Genomic DNA, 24,222 nt, shown 5'->3' on the forward strand with positions numbered 1-24,222 from the left:
GTTCATGTCACCTAAATTCTATTATGGCTTGTTTAACTGAAAACTTCAATAATATCTATAATGCTGGGTATATATATACACGTACGTGGGTAAGATGATAATTGTTCCGTATAATTTCCTACCGGTTAACTTTTATTCATGTATTAAAAATTGAATTAATTGAATTTCGTGGTCGATTCCTTGGCGGGTTTTGAATTCTTAATGTCGTGTCAAAATGAGGTCCGCAAATTATTTGAGTAATTGAGTCTATCGGGTCACGGTGGAGATGGGAAATTATCGAAGGCTTGGATTCCGACATTCCATGTCAAAATGAGTTCCCGGAACTCACTGTTGCTGGGTTTTTGGAAACGCTTGCCATCGAGGATGGGAATTTGATTATACTGGTGTCCGTTTTGTGCAAATCAATGACATAATAACCCAACATCGCCAATTCTAAGCCGGCTTGAAAATGAGGTTAAGTGGTTCCCGTGGCTTCAATTCAAAGAAAACAGGTTTTCATCTACTTCAAATTTAAGCCGAAAACAGGGAAATTAACTGTATTTTCCTTATTTGTCGCATACACCCTTAAAACTGCAGTCAGCGATTCTTGAATGTTTCCCGAGGATGACTCACAATAACGACTGCGTATCGTGGTTGTTGTTGTCAATCTAGTCACACAGAGTCCAAGCCGTGCCAGGAAATATCACAGGTACCCGCTAAAAAACTCAATTTGTTGTCCATTTTGCTTCTATTTTGGTTGGATGTCCGTTGTTGTGGTGAAATCCGCTTTGTGTATCTGTTTATACTTGTTCATTTTGTGAGTGATCGGCTTAGCGTAAACGTTCCGAATTTGTCGTTAAACAGCGGTAGTTCGCGTTCTGAAGCAGCGATGAACGGCACGGACTACGAAGATATCTTGGTTTACACAACACTCCAGAGCTTCTTCCAGAAGCCACGGACGTTCCTTCTTATAGCCCTGATCGCGTCGCCGATACTATTCGCGTTCGGTCTTTTCGGCAATTCGGCCACGTTATGTATCATGTCGAGCAACAGATTCCGGCATCTTTCCTACGCCAACTATCTGATCGCGTTGTCGCTCAGTGATTTAATGTATTGCCTTGTTTCGACATTGATGCCTATGTTGCAGTTCTTACTTCAGACGCGAGCCCGCGGCCCGATCTACATAATGAATTCGCGTATCGGCTGTCAAATCTACCAATACGTAAGCGTCATTTCGTTGTGCACGAGTTCGTGGATGATAGTGGCTATATCTTTAGAACGGTTGGCAGTCGTAATGTTCCCTTTTTCCGCCCGTTTGATATGCACTCCTAGATTCTCGCGCGCGGTAATATTCTTCATCCTAGTCACCAATGCCGCCGTCGAGGTCAAGCGTGTTTGATTTACCTTCCCGAGTTCATCAAGTCGTCGAGGTACCATACGATTTTCGCTTTCGCATCGCCCGTCTGCCTGGTGTTGATTTCGAACGTTTTGATTATGGTTCTATTGATTCGTAGGCGAAATAGTGTGGCTTCTTCGGGCGACAAAACGGGCAAAACTAAACGCACGACTGTCATGTTGGTTACGGTATCTCTCACGTTCGCTGCATTCACCTTACCGTTGACGATCGTAATTATGATGCCGTTCGACGCGATTGCGCTTCTATCCGTATCTCAGATACATTCGGTGAATTACGTCGTCAATTTCTACTTGTATCTTTTACTCGGCAAAGAGATCCGTACGTATTTTCTGCAGAAGTTCAAATCTTGTCGTTATTAACACGCTTGCGGCAACGATGACAATACAGTGCTGCCACCAATTGTCATAACGAGTATACTCGTAGCCTGGCGCTGGAATTGTTACATAGTCATATATCTTACATCTATATAAAAAGCTGATTCACAAACATGCAACCTAAACCAACTATCCAAATCAACAAAAATGTTTGCTGCTAACCTGATAGAAAACGGTGCTGCCTCAAATTGCCTCTACGAGTATACACGTGTAGGCAGGCTTGCACTGGTGCTGATACATTTAGTCAGCCTTTGCTCGAAATTGACCAATGAGCACTGAGAATGAAGTTGACTTTATTTCACATCCTTAGTCATCCAGGAACTGTCATTTCCAAATATATAAATGCAACAAATATGGCACTGGTGACAGAACCGGAAGAACAAGTATGGTCGTATATTTGTAGCCGTAGATATTTTTTTGTAATCGAAAACTTGTTACGTCATTGAAAGAAGGTCAATAGAAAGTCCGTATTTGGACTCGAAATGTATTGAATTGTATTGAATTGAGCTTAAGACGGCCTCAGTAGCTCAGTGTTGTTATAAGGCGTGATGTTGTTGCATACACCATCAGTGCTGAAATGACAAGTGGGTTCGAATCCTGCTGGCTGCTTACGGTGCGCGGGGAACGCTTCAAAGACCGTGATCCCGACGTGAGGTTGAATGAATAATCCAATAGGGTTAGTCTCGGGAAACCAAGATGCAAGTGATGTTAAGCCAAAACAAACAAGCAAACAAACACACATCAACAACGGCGACAATTCATAATTCCAGTTATGACAAGTTAGGATCCACCAGGTGTCGCTAGCGTACAGTGACGAATCCCATTTTCTGCTTGACTGTACATCGACTGCTATGCAAAACAAAAAAAAAAACAAAAAACAAAAAAACAAACATGACCGGTATCAAAAATGAGCCGAGAAGCGAAGAACGACGAACTAATCTCAAATTCGCAATATCAACATTTTATTTTAAGTATAAAGAAATTAACACGGGACATACTCGATATAAAATCTTGCGAGGAAATGATTGCACTTAATAATCGCCAAAACGGTTCACCGTAGTATTACATACATTCGTAACCGACGAGCCGTGTGGTTTCTAGACATTTGTGATCGTAACCCGAATTAAAATGTATATCGTAAACAATCGACAAAATAATAACCGTCCAAATCACGTTTCTCTTCCTCGTATATTTTCATGAACATGATTTTCTTAGTTTTAGTTTCGCTACTAAACGTCGTATATAGGTGACCAGACAATAGTCTCCTGAAAACGGCTGGACCCAGTTCCACAGTTGTGAGTTAAGATTTGACCCTGAGTTAAAACATTGAGAATGAACTAATTTGAACTCAGAGTTAACTCTAACTCACAACTGTGGAACTGGATCCTGGATATTTTGCGGATGAATTATTCGGCGTAAACAAACCATCCATACATTATTCTGGACCCGGCTCAACAGTTGTCGGTAAAGCTGGACTTATGAAATAGTTCTTGTCCAATTCGGACGCTAACGAGAACTGCGGAACAGGGTCGCGTATTTGGACACTAATCCCGGAATTGTTTTATGAGGATTCTACGGCCAGTCATCAAAGACTGGACGCGTGTGCACTTTCTTTTATAAACCTTAAAAGCAACACGAACTTAATTCCAACAACAGCAGGACAATTTTCTAGAAAGCTTGGTTTAAGTCGGCCTTGTGAGTGCCAGCGATACGTCCAGCATGTTCTGCTTTTTGCGACATGTTGGCCTCCACCGGTCGCAACTACTTTGCGGGCGCGAGAGACTCCGACTATCGCTGCAGAACTAAGGACGCATTTACGACCAGTTTCAACCGTTCACAACGCATCGCAAGCAAGCGACGAATGACGAATTGTACATCTCTTTCTTGCGGAAGAGGATGTAACATTGACTCAACCAGACTCCAACTGACTCACCTTACCTTGAGTCAGGCAACTAGATATATTTACAACTCATGTCGCCGAGATTGTCAACTTTTAATGCTCTTCGGTGGCAGGTTTTTTTCCGGGGCTAAAACATCTTTTTCTTCATAGACACGATGAACACAAAACCCATGTAGTACTTAATTACTACAAAACACTAATTAACTTTATCGATATTCTAGTATATCTGAATACAATATTGTACTTAGGTACCACGATCGTGGTAGTGATAATATACGAACAAACCCGCCTGCCAGAGTCGAATTCATCCGACAAAAAGTATTCACTAGTCGCGACACGTGAGTAAAAATATTCGCACGTGATTGCTGGTTAAGGATGAATCTTGACTACTAGAGTAACACGATGATGTCATCGTAGATATTACTGTCGCAGCTGGGTTAACAGATTAGGTCAAACAGATGTAAAGCAGTTCGGCTGGTTTTAAATGGTGAGTAGTATTCGATGGCTAGGCAACTCCTAGCCCATAAGGCGCTGAATAAGGGTACGCCATACACCACTTTCATTCTGGATCATTTTGGGGCCAAATTGTCGAACCCAGGAAGTTTTACATTACATACTTTCATAACCTTACATTTGTTTCTTTTCACAACGAAATACCAAGATTTTTCGCATAATCTCTTTTGCGGGTTCCGACATTCTTCAGGGGCAACATACTACGTATGTATATATAGCCAATGCAGTTACTGATGAAAATATCTTGAAAACGAATTTCTCCTTTAAACTTTAGAAACAGCGTGTGCAGTTGAGCTACCACGGTACGTATGCCACAAAACGGGGAACAAAATATTTACATATTTTCTACGAATTTGTTTCGATGATTTTAAAAGTTTTGTAACATAATTTTTTTTCAGGCAAACATCCATCTGACCCCGCATTTAGTTTCAAATCCCATGTTCTTATCCTTTCCGCTAAGTCGAACCGTTTCACTTCAGTCAAGTCGAAAAATAGCCCACGACCTCGCTAAATAGAAGCCCAACGACGGTGAATACACGAACTTCGGACAACATCTCAAAATTGTACAATCAAATCGTTTAAAAAATTCTCTCGCCACAGTTTACACATATTAAGATATATCAATCGTATTTATATACAAAGTTCGGAAGCTATCTCAGCGAGTGAAGACTGAAATTCGTAACTATTTACACGCTAACAATTTTATTTACAAAGTTTCCCTATTTTTTGCATTGAGAATGCAGAGCGCGAATCCACAATATTGACTCTGATAGGAAACTCTTCATTTTAACACTCGTCGCTATGAAATTTCCCAGCTCTTTCGTTGGTTTCATTTTTTTTTCCCGGTACGGTTTGAAATACTGAATTCGATTCGGGACACGATTTCGAAATTGTAGTTTTCCCGGATGGATCGACTGTCGACTTGCCCCGAATCGAAGCTGCGTCGATGTGACTACGAGACTTTAAATGATTTCGACACCAAAGTTCATTTTTAAAATCCTATTCATGAATATCCTATAATAGCTAATTAATCAACCGATTCTGTATGTCTTCTTATATATATTTTTGGGTATTGTACTCTCAATCAAGCCTGCTTAAGTCGATCGGAAAATGTTGGATTGTGATTTTTTTTTTCGTACGGTATCATTCACAGACCCTTCATTTCATAAATAATTACATTATTGTCGCAGGAATCGAATTTTCTTTTTTTTGTAAAAGTCGTTGCTAAATTCTACGGTTCAAACATTCGTTTTACATTATTGAATTCCAGTCAGATGAATTTCAAGTTGGGTGGCTTGATTTGCCTGACAGTTCTAGCTACCATAGAGGTCTTGCACGTCATAGGAGACTTGCCATTGATAACGACACAGATTGATTTGGTCATTTACAAATTTAGCAGATCCGCCTTGCAAATCTTGCATTCTGTGCCAATATGGTATCGGTCACTTGATTTGAGGTCATTGCTATAAGACCTCTATAGACGACATTTGCCACTCTATTTTTGGGTTTTCTGGATATCCCTGGATCGGGGACTACGGCTGCGTGTACATTATCAAAAATGAAGATTCGATGATAACTTTACAATCTTAATCATCGCAATGAATGTAACGTATCCCCCAACAAAACGACAGTTCCCACCCGAACCGACTGAGCCGGGCTTGACCGTACGACCTGGTTTGGATCGGGCAGCATTTCGTGGCCGGAAGTAGGGTCTAAAATGAACAGCTCCCCGCAGTGTCAACGCTGCGATTTGAATTCGTTTCAAACATGACCACACGAGGTCGCTACACATTACACAACACCGCGTATAGTAGAGTACACCGAACACTAAAAATATCATGCAAGCATTATTTAAGTTACAGACTCCCGAGGTAAAATAGTATAATTCCACACTGCAACATCTATAATGATATACATACATATTTATAACATTTTTCTTTTATGAGTAAAAACGTGATGTTAACACTCACTAAAAACCTCAACCGGAGCAACTTAAACCCTGTTTCCCACGATAGGCGGCGACACCAGCTTCATGTTACCGAATCGAACACGAGTCGAAATTGACCTCGAAAAACATTTAACTGAAATGATCTGGGGCCAGTTGCACAGTCGTGACTTAAGTCCAAAAGTGGTCTTAAATCCTAAGATGACTGGTCTAAAGTTGTTAGATTGGCTATGCAACCGGCCAGTTGCAGTCTAAGCCATGACTATGCAGCCGGCCCCTGGATCTTAAACCCTTCAAGCAATAATTTAATAATTTGTGGTTACATGCAATTTTTAATGAATTCAAATTATTCACGTTTCGCTAAAACTAGAGATCGTGTCTGCTCAAACTATTGTTCCCTAATTAGCTTTCCGAATTCCGATAGCATCTCTTCCGATGCAAAATAATCTAAGTTTACCGGTCTTTTTCGTCGATTTCGAAACAAAATAGGGCAGGATTATCGATCGAACCTATAGCTGCTGCCCTCTGTCGAGAACGAACTGAACGTAGAAACCGCTGGCCTGCGCGCGCCTAAATACATCATCACCCATATCCACTCGCAATGGAATAAACCACCAAGCGTACAGGGCCTATAGCACAAGCAACGTACGACTAGTCACAATATGCTGGGGGTATATTTTTCAGAAGTCAGGATAGAATCGTTATTTTTTTTGGAATCAATCTCTTTTAAACCGATACAGTCGTTTATACACAAAAACACTTCTAATGATTAAAAAGAAAGTCTCTTCGTCGTGTTAACCTTCAGGCATCGCACAACTATATTATATATTAATAATAATGATAATAATTATGATAGTTATCATATTATTAAATGCGTCATCCCATACACTGCCTGTCTAAACCGCCTGAGAGTCGTCGTATATTTACTATTTTTAGTTTCAGTAATAAATTTACAGGATAAGAAATCATTCGTCGAAATGATTTGGTCATCGGTACATCAGATGTGACATCGGTTAACGAGGACCTGGCTACGTGCCAGCCTCATGTCGCAAGGATCCACCAGATGGTGCTTGTGAAAAATAGGCTTAGCCATCGACTACACTGTGGAAAAATTCCACTTGTGGCAAGTGGGGATCCACCAGGCGACACTAGTGTGCAGTAGGACATTAACAACTGTGACAATCGAGGATACCACTTGTGACGAGTAAGGATCCGCCAGGTGTCAATGCGTGCAGTAGTATATACATTAACTATTATATTAATAGCGATTAGTTTTCGTAATTTTGCCATAATTTGCCACAAGTTTAATCACCCTAAGGCTTTCGTGTCGATGGATATCTACCACAGCTTTGTGTGGATTAACTTCGTTGATGATATTATTCTAATCTCCAATGATCATATTCTATCTGTGCTAAATGGGGTTCTCTGTGAATATTTGCCTATTCCTGAAAACACGAAACCTATTCAAAGAGCCAGATCTACTACTCGCTCAGATCTACTTATCAAAACCGCGATGATATCGAAAAATCTTATTTACAAATATTAAGTCTTTTTTTAAAAACAAACTTTCTACTTTTAAATATGTCACATTCGTGTGTGAAGCCACGAAAACCTTTCCTGTACACGAATAAATAAATAAATAAATAAATGCAATCTTTAAACATCGTAAAACTGAGGATACAAACTCAAAACCGGTTCAACAAAGAGTTCTAGTCAACACGCGCTAGTGTGAAGTTATATTAGTTTCTTATCAGGAGATAACGTCCACGATAGCTGAGTCAATTTGATTCTAATCGGGCCTATCTGGTATTCTCTGTGGCCTGAATACTGTTTAGGCCACTTCCCACGGTCTGGCGCTACTACTAATAACGATCATGGTTACGGTTAAGTCAAGTACAACCATTAGTAACACCTCAACCGCTAATGCTTCTACCAGGGTGCATAGGGCATCGATGCTGATGTTCGATGAAGGATCTCGACTTTAAAACGATTCAAATGCCTAACACGGGCGCTAGCTAACGGTCAGTATTAATTCAAATACCACAACGCTCCATACAGCCAGTGCGCATGCACGACGAGTCGGTTATGGGAACATCTTCCACGCACAAGTGCACGAGGGACAACATGACGTCCCTTCGGTTATATGTAATTAGAGAATCCATTCGGGATTTTACTGAAATGGCGAATAACGCCACGATTGATATTTAGGTGCGCCCACTGTGTTCGCGAATTTAGTGAGGGTGGTAACCGCGAAGTAGGAAAGATTCGAAACAAATCTGATTCCACGAAAACGGCGTTATCGTGATGGCACTTCGATGACGAGTGAATCTAGCTTCGTCTGGATATAACTAAAATGCAATATCGTATTTCGTACAAAAACAAAAAAAAAACTCTCGACTGAGTCTAATAAACTATGTACAAAATTACAAAATACGTAACTGACCCATCAGTATATGCTGACTAGAAATACTCAAAATGCACAGACTGAACACACGAGACCACCACATAGAATATTCTGAATAAAACCTGCCGGGTCTAAGCACTAAATGTCGTATACCCAGTAGATGGTCAATAGGCAAATCAATTATAATCATCATTTTACATAAATTAAAATCTAGTATTTACAAACAACGAAATGATCGATAGTGGTTGTGACAACGTGAATTTAATCAGGTATCAGTCTACAGTCTGGAATCACTCGCCGGTCATTTATCCTTGTAGCGTTAAGCTTCGGGTAAATGTCTAACACATAGTTCATTTTCGGTGGAAAATGCCTTAGGTGAAGTACTCGGCGCAAGTGTAGTGTAGACGATCAGTTTTGGAAAACGTGCTGCAGCGGAACCTCGTTACAACGAACTTCACGGGACCAGAAAATATGTTCGTTACAAGCGATAGTTCGTTAGAATCCAGTATGAAATCAATCAAATCGTGTAGGTCGACGAGGTTACGCTGTAAACGTAGTTCATTCTCAAATGGAAAAAAGTCTCACGCCGAGTCAGACCAGGCAGCAGATTGATACCCGCGATAAAATTGCTGGGGCCGCAAAAACCGTTTTATAATCGTAACTATACGTCACAGTATTGTAATCAATTCAAATTTCACTTAAAACACTGGACATATCAAACTGCAGAATACACATGGCATATTAACATATTAGCTAGATAAGAGAGAGGAGGAGAAAGAGGATGGGGTTTAGTGAAGAAGATCACACTCATGAAAGATTCGAACATTGATATAATCAAAGAACATACTTATGACGATTTGTTAAGGTGGGGTATCATAGTATATACACGTATCCTTTTCCATGCTTTGTACAATTCCAGTATTTATGAAAACGTATTTTGTGTGCGTTTAATGCAAAAGTTCATCTTTTTTTGAGTATCATTTCTAACAATCAGCAGGGGAAGGGGTTATTCATCCCGAAATTTGGATTGGGTAAAATTTGATTTCTGACGGTTCGGCGACGAATATTCAAACATCAAGCTTACACCGAGCGTATACAAAAACTGTTATTCCTAGTGCTGAGAACTAAACGTCGTATAGCAGCCATCTTTAATTTTGCAGCGTGCCAGTCTTGTCAGGAGATTACATTCCGCCTTCTTGCTGCTCTATAAACAACTACACAACGGTAAAGTTATCGGTGTAATTCTTTCCATCGTCCAATTCTAAAGTGTCGGTGCTTTTCATGGCGCCTTCCTCTTTCACCGTGCGATATTGCCTGAAAGAAAATGAAGCGAATGAGGAAAATCAAGAGGAATATATGATGAATCATTAAGGCTGTTTTCAACTGCCATGTTTAACGCCATGTCCGACGCATATTTAATTCTATGAGACACGTCTTACAACAACAATCCAGCTCCCGAAGCTGACCAAGTACACCGCATAACCAACTAACCGTAAGGATACACCCTCCCCGGGCGGGGATTCGAACCTGATGGCATTGAGATTGCCAAGGTACGCAACCCTGCCACACTAGATCGAGTACGCAGCTTAGATGATGTCATTATTAGCCAATCAGAAATCCGGTTTTAGTTTAGCCTTGTTTTATACATTGAAAGTTTATCAGTGAAATTTACATCGGCGATCATACAACGAGCAATCTGATTGGTGCCGCAAGTTTTCGTGCGGCAAAGCTGCGCACGTACCTGCGCACCCGGTCTAGGGGTGATGCCATCTAGTGATGCCATCAGGGGTGACTCCCTACTTAGGATGTGACTTTATAGCTGATTGGACCTAATTTGCAATGGCAGCTTACCTCTCTAATAACCCGATGACCTCGTCCTCTTCCCGAGGCGATGTCAGAGCTGGTCTCACAGTCGCCGATACTAGGGGGCGACACTCGTCAGTTCCCGGTGTTTCCGGGGTTATATCATACCTAGGCAACGGTGTCCCGTGGCGACCTGTAATATGAGACAAATAAGAAACGTTATTAGTCTTAAAGACTTACTTAACTAGAGAAACGCGAGCTAATGCAACGGTAAATGATGGTAATATGACTGAGCAGCTTAGCCACCAGGGTCCAGTTCCACAGTTCTGAGTTAAGATTTTACCCTGGGTTAAAACATTGAAAATGAACTAACTTTAACTCACGACTGTGGAACTGGGTCCAGGATATCGCGATTGGATCTTGCGTGGTGGAAAAAAGGTTCATTATCGAGATAAGACTTTGATCGTGAAAAATGGCTCATGACACACGGTGGTGTTCACGCTTCTTGCCATGGTATTAGATACCCTAGTGTATACCGATGAACCAATTGTAACATTATCATTTGCAATCAGTGGCGTATAGGGATTATACAGGTTGTTTTTCTAATAAGGTTGGAACTAAACGAGGGCCTGGTATACCCCCCCTCCTCCCGAAAGAATATAAAAAGAGCAATAGATGCTCAGCTATGGGCTTTGAGAAAGTTTCGTTGATACAACGCATCGAAGATTTTAGCAAACAAATTTCGTATGCATGTTGGATTAGTTCTATTGTTAACGTTTCAACTTGCTTTGAATACAAGCGAGCTAAGTTAAAAATCATCATAACCCTCGAGACACCCATTATTGGCCTGCCAATGGCCTGCTGGATTGTGACTGCATCGTTGTTGGGTCTCCTGGACCCAGTTCCACAGTTGTGAGTTAGAGTTAGTTCATTTTCGATGTTTTAACCCAGGGTCAAGTCTTAACTCAGAACTGTGGAACTGGACCCTGTAGTATCATTCTGTCGCACGTGAAATTCTTCAAAACCGATATCTGAAAATATATATACCGAGGAACAACAGGTGTGAACTATATACCTCTATTCATGCCCAAACTGCGTCTTCTACCGCGACCGTAACGCGGTTCTGTATACGGGTCGTAAGAGTGATACCCGTCGGGTGGACTAGGGGGCGTCGGCGAATCTGTCTGTCCGTTGAACGCGTAGGTCACTTCCTCGCTGTTAGTACTAGTCGTACTAGCTCGACTGTGGCACCTAAAACGGCAAGAAGATAATGCAATTATATATTTACTTCAAAACAACTGTACATCTTTACTTGTATTTCCGTAACTATATTCGTTTGCATTTTGAATCGATGCGCAACGAGACGCCAGCGCAATAAATTAGGGAATTATGGATTCATTTGAAAAATCATTATCCACCGCCTGCCCTAGTGTGCAGTTAGACATCGACAACTATTGAGAATTCCACTTGTTTCAAGGGAGGATCGACTATTTCCTAACTCCATTAAATGAGGAATAATATAGAATTAACGAAATCAAGAAAGATAAATGAATCCTAAATCTTAAGGCTGTAAAATCAAGACATATTAAGATGAAAAAGATTCAAATTGTATTTTTTATAAACGAATAAACAACATACCTGGGAGGTCCTCCGCGACTCGGTCGGACTACCTTTTTGCCGACAACTTGGCCCCTATGTTTGCCCTTATGTTTGGTCCTGGGTCGACGATGGGCTGGACTTTGCTCTTTATGCTGTACCGGTCCTTCGGGCTCGGTTGTGTCACTTGAGAATCCCATTCGACTCGGTCTACTCCGTCGACCTTGACAGAAAAACGATAGAATTTAGGGTTTTTATTGGCGATTTGCTGTTTTTTTTATCAAAGTCCCTTCAAAACTCCCCCTATTTGGGCAGTAATTCACTGAAATTTCACGGCAGTCTTCAACTTGCTGGTTAAAATCAGAGTTATGACAATGCGACAACGTCATAAGATAGAATCTTAGTGGTAGAAAACTCCCATGGATTTACTTAATCAAACAAGAAGTAGGTAATTTCGGTTACCATACCAGAAAAATAGGAAACCATACTTTCTAGACGGTTGTATGAATAAGATCAGTGTGCAAGTAACTTAAATGAGATAAGATGATATTTGGAATGCCCGATCAAATTAGTAGTAGGTAATTTGAAGATGTCATGGATAACCTGTTTGTAAAGCCCCGATTGCAAAATAATTAGTGCCATTTAGTAATGTCAGATGAGGTATGACATAGATGACGGTTACCATCAATAATAATGGGGCCGTTAGAGAACAATGATTAATAGTTGGCCATTTGTTGCTGTTAATTGAGTTTTTTTTAGTCACTTACGATCGTAGATAGGCACTTCACACGCGGCCTGTCGTTTCTCGTCAGGCTTCGGAGGGGATTGCGTAAACAGCCGGATCCCTGGTTCTGTTGATTCTGAACTATCAGTCGGCTGGGGACTGCACTTTGCCCGTTCGACCTTTTTAAAAGAAATACGAATTAAGAGTCTACAATTTACTTTTATTTTCTCTCGAAAAGAAAAGAAAATATTAAAGTAACACTGCTAGCACGCTATATGAGTTTTAAAACATCGAAACGACTGTCAGACACAACTAGAGTATTCTGATGCAGTCGGAGCTGCCGGGTTTAACTAGTTCGCCACCCGGCGGAAATTTAAGTTATTAGGTATATCGTCTACTGTCAGGCGACCACGCCGAAAGCTATCGGATAACATCATCACAACCGATTGAAAACGACGGTTAGAGTTAGGGCTTTTCTAACGATAACCACACTCAAACGTGGTGAATGGATAAAAAAATAAAAACCCACCATCTACAGATTCCACTATCTACTGTTTATTATATATTTTAGATTGTTCGAATAAATAAATTCTTGATTTTAAATTGTTTCATTCTGTAGATAGTGGGTTTTAATCTTCTTTTCTATCGGTGTTGACCTACCTCGTATTCGAGCGGATTTGGCGGGTTCTTCTTGGCGTTCTCGTAGGCTAACATCAGTTCGTCATGGTTCGATGAAACGGTTGTAATACTGGATATAGCGCTGTGACGATGGCTTCCTTTCTCCGACGAACTCGACGTCGATTTCGGCTTGACGTACGGAGCCGAGGGAGTCTTCGGTCGGCTGCCGCCTGTCGTGAACAGCGAGTGAATTTGGTCCGCGCTGGCGTATTTACGAGGACTGAGAATTAGCCCTACAATCGTACAGAAAATGTTTTCACAAATACAGCTAGCGGGAAACCAGTGGCCAACAGACACAACACCGGTTGATTTCGACGAAAGTTCAGATTCAGGAATTTCATTTGTTATAAGATCATACTTCAAAATCAGTTTACGTTATCAGCGATTAGTTATAATCTCTATTGAAAGATGGCGGCACCTGTCAAACATAGTGATATATAAGTAACTATCGATACACCGCGCCGTGAGTGTAGATGCACTATAGCGGTGTGCCCGTGATTGGAAACACTGAGGTTGGAATCTATACATTTTACAAATTATCTACTTTTCATTTATCAGCATTGACCATGATTTTGAACCTCTGAAAATGTATGGAATAAAGTCTCGAAAAATCATGGTCATCGGGTTCCCTACTGCTGACGGTGATTTAGTTTTCAGTGACAACATATTCACTCAGATCGAAGGAAAGTTCGATATCAATTAAAATCTAAAGAAATTAAAGAACTACTAGTAGCGATACCTGGTGAAACCTTATTTGGAACACTATTGCAGCTATGGTACTCTATACGTACCTTCGTTATCGCAACCAGGAACATTTTGGTACCGCAGTACCGGCTGCCTTTCCTTGGTTGGCGGAGTGGTCCCGTGGTCAACTTTTTTATCTTCTACTTTCAAACCGGCCTACGAAACGAAATAAAATGGAAATAGATATAGCCACGAAGCAGCTGTAACGAGTTGATCAGTCGACATTCGTTTGATCTTGCAATCTTTTGAACCCACTCATGTGAGCAGAATGCGCAGGAAAAGTAACATGTTACGTTAAAAGCATAAAGGCGTAATGTAGGGGCAATTGAAAGTGAAATGATACTTGTTTATCAATAATAAAGATAATAGGATTGATCAATACATGAAATATAGCGTGTGTTCGGGCAATACTGTTTGGACTGTTATTAGGGTTGGCTTGCTAAGTAGATTAGTAGGGTAAGCTTACGCTGCTGATACATCCCGCTGGCCAGGTTGGGATGCCTCCAACTAAATACCACGCCAGAAGAACGACTAAGCTCGGTTTGTGTCGGGTTCGAGCTTCTGCGGGAGGAACCAAACTTTAGCAAGCGAGGATGATGTCCGCACTAGATGCTTAACCTACCCCGTGTTCATGACTAAGGGGAAATTGGACATCTTATGGACATATTTCGGTAATTCTATTTCAAATATAATCGAAAGTGAGCTTTCAACAAACTGACCTCTCTTTGCGCCATCTCTTTCTCCTTCGCTACGATATCGATATCGTCCTCTTCCTCGTCGTCTTCGTCGTCGACGTCCTCTTCAGTGTGGTGTAACGACGGTCGTATGGCTTTCTTCGTCACTACGGCCGGTTCTCTCGGGTATTGGAATGTAGCGTACGGGTTTATATTACCATCCGAATCGCCTACGATGGAACGGGTTAGAAATCGATTGAAGAATGAATGAAGGATAAATGAAGAGTGAGTGAATGAACGAAGAGTGAATGAATGAATGAAGAAGGAATGAATGAACGAAAAATAAATAAATGAACGGAATGAATGAACGAAGAATGAATGAATGAACGGAATGAATGAATGAAGAATGAACGAAAGAACGGCTACGATGGAACAGATTAGAAATCGATTGAAGAATGGATGAAGAATATATAAAGAGTGAATGAATGAATATGAATGAAAAATGAACAAACGGAACGGGACGGAACGAACGAACGAACGAACGAACGAACGAACGAACGAACGAACGAACGAACGAAACTGGTCAGTGATACCCCAGTCAGTCGCAATCAGGGTAGCTGCAACTTACCGGAGACGGAATTCTCGAAACTGTTATCGCTGTTAGTGTGACTGTTCTGCTGGAAGGCCCACATGCGCGTGTCGTCCGGTCCAGTATCGTCCGAATGATCGGTCAATAGATTCATATTGCGGTGAGTGATGATCGGCTCGGGCGTGTACGGCGTCTCGCGTGACGTATCCGACTCGAAGTTCAACCGTTTGTCGAGGTCGTTCATCAACGACGTTTCGGCTGTGAGATCGCGGCGAAGGTTTGGTCCCATTGAATCTAAAATGGCGATATTATCACATGACAATTGTAAACGAACGTCAATTGCCATAGTTCATTCCATTTCAAGCAAGTCTAGAATCTACTATATCAAATAATCCTCAAAAAAACCTTCTCACTTTTAACTCCCGGGATAGTTTTCATTGATTTGATTTATTCAGAGAGGGATATTCAATTTGATTTTAAGTGAAATATAGGATGAACTGAAAAACTACGACTAGCGACATCTGGTGGATACTCACTTGCCTCGAGTAGGACAATCTATTAACAGTGGTTAATATTATTATCTATTGACATAGTGGATAATGGCCTACCGCAAACTAGCGGCACCTGGTGTTAATCCTCACTTTCCACAAGTGGAACCGACAATATTGCCAGGTTGCCGCGTACGGATTACTAGCTTAAATCCTTTACACGGAGAAAATCCGCGATCACAACACGCGATACCACTTATTTCAATTTAACATTTCCGATATCGCACTCACTTTTATAAATCATTCGCATCTGCCTCCTTCTACAGAACAACACAACGGCTACGGCTAAAACTAGTACAAACACCAGCGTAGCGCATAGAGGCACCATTATATAGATCTTCTCATAAAACTGCTGTTCCTGTTTGTGCACAATGAATATCGGTTTAATCGTACCTGGAATCGAAGAAGAAACATTTCAATGAGAAATGTAAGTCGCAAGTTACACAGATCTCTTCGTCGTTGTCGAATAAAATCTGCTTCTGAGAAATGCATTTTAATCATCTAAACTAAGTATTATTCGCGAGTGTATATATTGCGTGGTCGATGCCGGGCCATATGAGAAATGAATCGTGATTGTTATCAGTATCATTATTAGTAAAACATCATGATTGTTAAAATTGTCTAATTTTAAGAAGAGTAAAAATGAAGCCATCAAAACCATCGAAAAAAGTCATGTGTTGGTTTTGAGAAGGTCATTAATCCCCGTTTTCACTACTTTTGACTCATAATGAATAACGTTTATATTCTGAATTTGTTCTGCTTTTTTTGCTGCTTTCAGCCTGGAATTTAGTATGCGGCACTTTCACGAAGATTCATACATAAAACTACGAAATAATTCACAGTTTTTACAAAGAAAAATGTGAGACTTACTGCCTGTGTAGGTTAGCGTTGCAAACTGCAGTTCAGCCTCAGTCAAACCGGCATCGTTATACGCCGTGACCTTCATGATGTACCACGTGGCCGGGTGCAGGTCACGTACGACAAAATGATTCTGAAGGAAAATGTGAAACAATGAATTCGATTCTCGAAAATTTACGGAGCCCCGAAGGTGACATGTTGATAAATAAATACATTTTCGTACGAACTAAACGATTATCATTATTAATCAAAACAAATACTCACGACATCCGGTTCGATGTGGTTCGACACTGTCCGCCAGGTGTCGTCACCCCATACTCTATAGCGGATACTGTATCCGGTGATCGGGCAACCACCGTCTAACCACGTGTTCAATGCCAAGGTCACCATCGTGGAATTGATGTCCCGTATGAGATTGTCCTGGGCCGGGCTTATAGCCGCTAAAATGATAAGATTGTAATGATAAGATCATTTTGATTCGACTCACTTAGAATGATCATGTTATAGGCCGTCCCGCTAGATGGCGTAATAATCGGTAGGAAATTCTAATCAAAATTTAATTCATCAATTATTTCGTTTCATCGACTCTTTCTTGATGTTTTCCACTAACAATTCCCGTCCTTAGATCAACAAGCGAAATCCCTTATAACTTGTAGCAAAAATACTGATTACTCTAAGCTTCTTGCTATATACCGAGTTCTTGGGAGTTGGCTGTTCCTAAAACATAAAATCTAAATCACAAATGATCGACTTACTTGAGCCATTAGTCTTAGCAGTGACGTCCTTGCTCATATCGCCGGGCCCGACTCTATTGAACGCCTGCACTCGGAACTTGTACGTCGTACCGCAGTACAGATCCGTCACCGTGTAGGATCGAACCTGCGCCTTCAGTTTCACGTTCTGCCAGTCCTGGAATGCTTTCTTATAATAGAAGATGAAGCCCCGAATGGCGCTGCCTCCGTTGCTGCCCGAGCGCCAGTTGATCTGAATCGATGAGGTCGTCGTCGCCGCCACTGTGACGAACGGTTGTTTCGGCGGAGCTGTAACGATACACGAATTAAACCCGTTGTTCAAAGTCGTCTTCGTTTCTCGATCAACCCAGCGATGGTTAGACATGATTGCTTGAATTAGGTTTCAAGGCCTTCGGGGCACGCGTTCGACTAGGGGAAACTATGGGCAAGCAAGCTATTCAAAAGACAGCCAGCGGAGAGGTGTAAGGGTATGGCGGAAGCTATCTCCACCGAGGACGAAGTTATTTCCAGGTTTAGGCATTGTAAGGGGGATAAACTGAAGTAGCAGTTAAGCACTAGTGGCTAATAAAATGTTATGCAGTCTGCAGGTGGGTTTCAAAACCATACATTATCTGTAATGATACTGCAATTTCTGATAGGTCCTTCTTTTGGATCGAACAATGGATCGATTTTGGTTTCCATAAAAAAGTGACTGTCTAATACCTTTGAGAATGAGAAAAGCCGCAACAGTCAAGAAAAAACTGAATGAGCATTTGTTCACCCACTACATATTAATTAGCAGCTATGGGCATCACGTCTAGTCGCTACCCGCCCTGTTGTTATGACTGCATGATAAATTAGTTTTTGAAAATTGCTCAAAGAATCAGCCCGAAAGGTCAAATGCTCATTTAGTTTTTCATTGTGATTGTGGTTTAATTTTACTACACAAAATGGACCGATTCCATTCGTGATTGCATCTCTATAGCCCCAATATGTGATAGCCATGGTAGGAACGGCCCGTGATGAATTCCCGTGTAAGACGAATGCATCCCTGATATGGCTGAGGATATGCCTGATGATCCAGCCATCTAACGAACAGCTCACCCGTGTTACTGAGTCAGAAATGTGGGAAATACTAATTCGTTCCAAAACTAGATTACCATGGGGAATGTGTTGTTGTTTTCAAAACTAGGTCACAATGGGGGATACGTTTCTGGGTCATGTTGTCTTAAAACTGGGTCATCAAATCACAATCTTCATGTAAAAGTCGATTTGATCCACCGTCGACTTATAATAATAAAGAAATCATTAAAATCTGCTTTCTTATTTTTCTCGAAAACTTGAATCGGGAACAACCGAACGCTGTTAGTGGCGAATGTTACATTTTGATTATTCAATCGCAGGTTTCGGGTTTTTGTTCGAAATTTGAGAATGTCACGAACTCACTCACATAAAACAAGAGCTCGACTGAAACTGAAAGACGACGAGGGCGCATGCGGGAAAATATAGTCAGTGCCGAAATAAATGCAAGCATTTCAGTGAGATTCGTGGCGACGGATTTTCTCGCAGAAAAAGATTTGTTTCTTGAAGTTCCGAGTTTTATTTTGATGATACTTAATATTTCTTCGCAGAGAATTCGTCACCGCCACCAATCCGAAACCGTGACCCAAATCCGCGATTTAATCATAACCGATAGTTTAGAACGCTTATAGAATAAATTCTAATTCATAATTTCTTTTTAAAATTTTTTTTTCTGAATGATTGTTTGTTGTCCGGACTAAAGGTTACGATTAAATCGCCGATTTTCTCGATAAGAGGGCCGATAAATTCGGGAACAAATAAAAAACCATAAATGAATAACATCTTCTAACGAACGAAAAAAAAAATGGCGCGGACATATCGTTCATACCGAATGACGCGGAAAAGGAAATAACGACTGAAACTCGGCAAACATTTCCACACGAACACAAAACATGCAGATTCATAGCTATACTTACAATTCCATTCGCGATTTACTTTAAAAAAATTCAAATTCAACAATGAAATATTCGATTAGTTTTCAAAAACCTCGTGTCATGGAATAATAATCAATAGAATTTCTGTTAATTAACCTTTTTAAGGAAACGACACATAACTCAAACATTTTTTTTTTTTGAATTAGGGTTTAAATATCGAGTCGAATTAAGTAGTTTTCTAAGTCAATCTATTAATTTTGTAAGTTATTTCCAATCGAAAAAAATCAAAAATGCACGCTTATTATACAGAACATTCAAGTTAATGTAAGTACTTAATTAAGAAATTAAATTTCACGATCTAAATTAAGTCCTTTTCAAACTTTAAATTCACAACTGTGGAACTGGAACTGGATATTTCCGATAACCTATCGTAGATCGGACATGAATTTCCAATTACATTCTCCAAAAAGAAAAATTTCACTTATCGAGATACATTTTTTTCTGTGTTTACCTTGTACAACTAATGAAACGGTGATCTCATCGGCTCCGTGCACGTTGAACGCCCTGCACGTGTAGTTAGCCGCGTCCGAACTCTCGATTTGTCGGATCTCCAAAGTTCCGTTCGGGAACACGTGAAACCGTTTACCGTTTCGGATCATTTTTCCCCTGAAAAAAAAAATCACGACAAATGTCAATAATTCGCTTCGATAACGAAATACATGTGTTTTACTAATGAATATATCAGTATTGATTGTGATGATTTCCATTGCGCAATAATCTGATACAGTTCAGAAAGCGTTCAGACTCATCGTTTCTGGTATTTTTATCTGTATGTCTCTAAACTCTAACCATGTATCGGTCATCACTACCTAAGAAATAGTAACGACCGAGCTGCTAGTGAAAGTAGAGTAATCTACGAGGCAAGGAATGCTTTAACGCCTGGCTGTAGAGAGGCAATGGGGATGTCTTGCCATTACGATAATGTATGGGGCTAGAATCGATTGTTTCAGCAAACACTAGGTCTGCGACTTCCACCCGCGTCCATCCATCTGCTTCGAGGGTAATCGAACCCGTTAGCTTTTGGTATGAAAATGGCAAAAACGAGGTATCAGTTCTATCAAAATCGGGAAGTAAATTTCATGCTATATTTTTCTAAACTCATTACACACAACCTAACACTGGAACACTGCTATCAGCTATATGATGACGAAGAAAAACATGACATATCTGCCTCAGACTATATTTTCGAAGTATTTCTGGATAGAAGGTCTGGATTGATTTATGGGGTTTGAAGGTTACTTTGAATGTTAGGGAATTTTGGTGGCCAACCTCATTGAATGTTTGACCATATGAATGCCAGAATGCCGTGTTTGTTTACTACAAACTAACGCGAAAAGATACTTGAAAAATCAACTGGAAATGAGATATTTTGTATGTGACAATCAAGGACTTTCCCATGAATTTTCTGCGGTTTAATTCAGACTGTTCACAATTCCTGAGTGATGGTGTGTTTCTATAGTCATACTTCACCTATGACAAATTCATTTTGTTGTTTTCTCCGACTTGATCTGCTAAATGCGATCAATAAACTCATTCAAAGGGAAACTGTTTGATTTTACATGTGATCTAATAATCCCGACATACTTCCATGACTTTCCCTGACTATAAGCATTTTTACAAACTCACATATCTTGATTTTTTTTTTTAAGAAAAGAGAATTCCCTGACTGTTCCCTTACGTCCGGGTAAGTTGTCACCCCGCTATATTGTATTTCCCGGCAGTAAGAATCGATTGATTAAGATTCTTACTCGAAAATGCGGGACTAGTTCAGTTATAACGACTGAGAAGATGAAAAACTCAATAAACAAAGTGCCTTCCCTACCTGACTTTCCATTTGATTTTAGGCAGGGGTTCGCCGACCGCCTGACACGGCAAGGTCACCGTTTCCCTCCAGGGACTCATAACGATACTCGAGAAACTGGATATCCGAGCGGCGACTGTAAAAACGAGATAAAACGAGAAAATGCGTTAGTATAATCAACTTCAATAAGGCGTATATGTATATCTATATCGTTATGATCTGCAGTATATAAAATGAAGGCATTTTCGATTCGAATTGGGTTTTCTTTTTTTTCGAACAATTCGAATCCGGACGAGAATAGAAAATTATACATTCGAATAACAGCGTATGAACGGTTCGAGTCCCATGTAAAGTATTCGTTGGAATTTAATAATTTTTTTTGGAAATTTTTGAAAAATTTCTCGGAAGAAATTTTACGCTCGAATTGCGAGCTACGATTTCGATTTTTGAAATTTGAAAATTTTTGGTTCCTTTTTTTTAAATGAAATTTACCGCTTATTGAAGTTGGTAAACCTAAATAGTCGGAAACTTTACAAGGGTGTCGGATATGATTTCTTTTTTAAAGAGGATTTCATTCTGGAAAAACTTGTTAGAAATTTCTAGTTGAAAAAAACAAATCCGAACATGTTTGGATGCTACGAACGTTTTCAGATGACGCCCGACAAAATAGTGTTTGGTTGAAATAGCGAAAACAATACTCCTATTATATCCGATATATCAGTAGAACTATTTCTTTTTAGTTTCTCTGGAAGAAATCGTCCATCAAAATCATATCTGCCAAACACCGAACGCTTGATTGCGCTAAACACGGTGCAATTTATTACCGAAATGAACATAAAGATTAATACGAAAATAAGCAAGCTTTTAAATGAACGAAATATCGAAAAAAAATCGGGGCCAAATTATCGACAACGTTTAAACGTTAAGCGACACGACAAACATTTAAGTAAACAGTTATATATATAACATGACTAATATATACATGTATAATAGATACATATAACATAAGTAATGAATGACCCTTTTTGTTGTTTTGGGACTGGTCGTTCCCGATACGTACCGTTTTTAACGGGCGTCTGTTTGACGCGACGGGTTTTCGGGCCCTCGCCTCGGATCGTGCGGGCCGACACGGCGAATATGTACTCGTAGTTCTTCTTCAGTTCGGCGGCTAGGTAACTGATGCGCGCCGGCTCGACGTCGATTTTGCGAAGAATCGGCTGGAATTGAGACGTAAAGCCGATTGTAGTTATTGACAGTAGTTCCTGGGTTCGGTATCACAAAAAAATAACGGGAACTGTTTCATGTCTGAATCGATATTCAGCTACCCTCAGTTCACAGTAAAGCTTACTGCTATTTTGAATCTGCCCCACGGCGCACTGTGTCTCTAGTAACTGATATTTCAGTTTGTCAGGTGCTGCCATCTTTCAGCAGTGATTTTTAATGGTCGATAACGGCGGGCCACACGCGATATATCAATATTCTTCAATAAGGCCCGAAACATTCGGTTAAATTATAATCAGAGGTTACTAAACAGCGATCTATATTCATTCTTCAGAATCAAACAGTACAATCCCGATGACTTCCTCGATTCAGGCAGATTCTATGCACCAACCACCTTGAAAATGTTATGACTTCCCAATGACTCGACATGGAAGATTTGGCTACGAGTGTTAAAAAAGCCAAAGAAAGCGACGGGTAATTAATTACAAATCGATCAAAATTAAAGCATACCTTATGTCCTTCGTAATGTGTCATGTATAGTATATAATTAGTGAGAATGCCGTTTTGATGAAGCGGCGGTTTCCAAGACACCATTATACTGTCCACACCCATCGGTAACGCCTTGATGTCAGACGGTGTGCCGGGAACTGTCAATCACAAAATCAAAAATGAACGGAACATTATCGAATATCGAATTTAAAATACAACCATTGATGTTTGACTGTGTCTGTATTGAACCGATAATATTAAATCTTACGCTAGGAACAAGAGTCATGGGTTGATAACGGGAAAGGTGGGGGGGGGTGGCCTCGTGTGAGACTCGTACTCGCTTTTTTGAGTGCCCAAAATCTTTTTTGTCGATCAAAGAAAATCGATGCACAACGAGATCGTCTACATTGTGCCATTGTGGACGTCAAAATGCTTTTTGGAATCTGACAAATTCCTTAAAATAGCCTCCGAGTAGGGAGGTGCACCGAATATAGCGTTTTTGATATCAAAGTAGCAAAATTATAGGGTGAAGCAGTCGTTTTCAAACAAGCCCTGGGATCCGCCTCTGGAATCTGAAATGTTTTCTCTAGCTAATAGTCAATTCGATATTTCGACTGCGATATATCCGAAACGTCAATATCAGGGATATTGATGATGTCGAATAAAACTATCTAGACCATGGAGACAGTCCGGGGTCCACCTTTTATTTCTTAGCCTCTGATTTTCTATCGGATATTTGGTTGTCTGACGGTCGTCTTCGTACGTCAGACGTAAGACTCGCGACATTCGACATTAGACGATTACTTACTATCTTGTAACGTGCGGATGTATAGCGGTCGACAACGGACGCCCTCGCCCATGCGCGTGTACGCCAAAACCTGCAGACTGTAGTTCGTGAATTTTTCCAGTCCTTGCAGAATCACTTTCAACTCTTTCGACACGACGAATTGGGCGTCGCTTTCGTCTGTACGACAAGGAGATAAGAAAATACATTTTGAAAATATGAAAAATTCACCCACGCTCTAGTTAGGAAAATACTGGATATGAAGAGAAAATAAACAACTTCCTTGACGCGTAAAATCCCATAATTGACATAAAAATATCATTAAAGAAATCTACCTTTTAGACCGCAGAAGGGCGGTAGTAACCAGCGAAATATTTCTAGTAATTTTAAGTAAACTCTATATTTCAATTCACGAAGGAACTTTTTAGGATGTTT

At 40.4% G+C, this 24,222-nt stretch overlaps 1 protein-coding gene across 1 annotated transcript in view; it reads right to left on the reverse strand.

The window, feature by feature from the left end:
* Positions 1-9,746: 9,746 nt before the first annotated feature.
* LOC141907825 (cell adhesion molecule Dscam1-like) overlaps positions 9,747-24,222 on the reverse strand; it is a 66,137-nt gene continuing 51,661 nt past the window's right edge. Inside the window, exons 18-35 of the mRNA XM_074797568.1 lie at positions 23,812-23,967; positions 23,025-23,161; positions 22,354-22,510; positions 21,315-21,429; positions 19,944-20,098; positions 17,502-17,786; positions 17,011-17,186; positions 16,759-16,879; positions 16,120-16,281; positions 15,380-15,634; positions 14,797-14,981; positions 14,125-14,233; positions 13,316-13,566; positions 12,699-12,834; positions 11,974-12,154; positions 11,411-11,586; positions 10,384-10,528; positions 9,747-9,846 (exon numbers count right to left, since the gene is read on the reverse strand). Of these exons, the coding sequence (XP_074653669.1) occupies positions 9,747-9,846; positions 10,384-10,528; positions 11,411-11,586; positions 11,974-12,154; positions 12,699-12,834; positions 13,316-13,566; positions 14,125-14,233; positions 14,797-14,981; positions 15,380-15,634; positions 16,120-16,281; positions 16,759-16,879; positions 17,011-17,186; positions 17,502-17,786; positions 19,944-20,098; positions 21,315-21,429; positions 22,354-22,510; positions 23,025-23,161; positions 23,812-23,967 (3,002 nt within the window). The remainder of the gene's footprint in view (positions 9,847-10,383; positions 10,529-11,410; positions 11,587-11,973; positions 12,155-12,698; positions 12,835-13,315; positions 13,567-14,124; positions 14,234-14,796; positions 14,982-15,379; positions 15,635-16,119; positions 16,282-16,758; positions 16,880-17,010; positions 17,187-17,501; positions 17,787-19,943; positions 20,099-21,314; positions 21,430-22,353; positions 22,511-23,024; positions 23,162-23,811; positions 23,968-24,222) is intronic.

This window comes from Tubulanus polymorphus, chromosome 6 (assembly GCF_964204645.1).
Source record: "Tubulanus polymorphus chromosome 6, tnTubPoly1.2, whole genome shotgun sequence".
Lineage (NCBI taxonomy): Eukaryota > Metazoa > Nemertea > Palaeonemertea > Tubulaniformes > Tubulanidae > Tubulanus > Tubulanus polymorphus.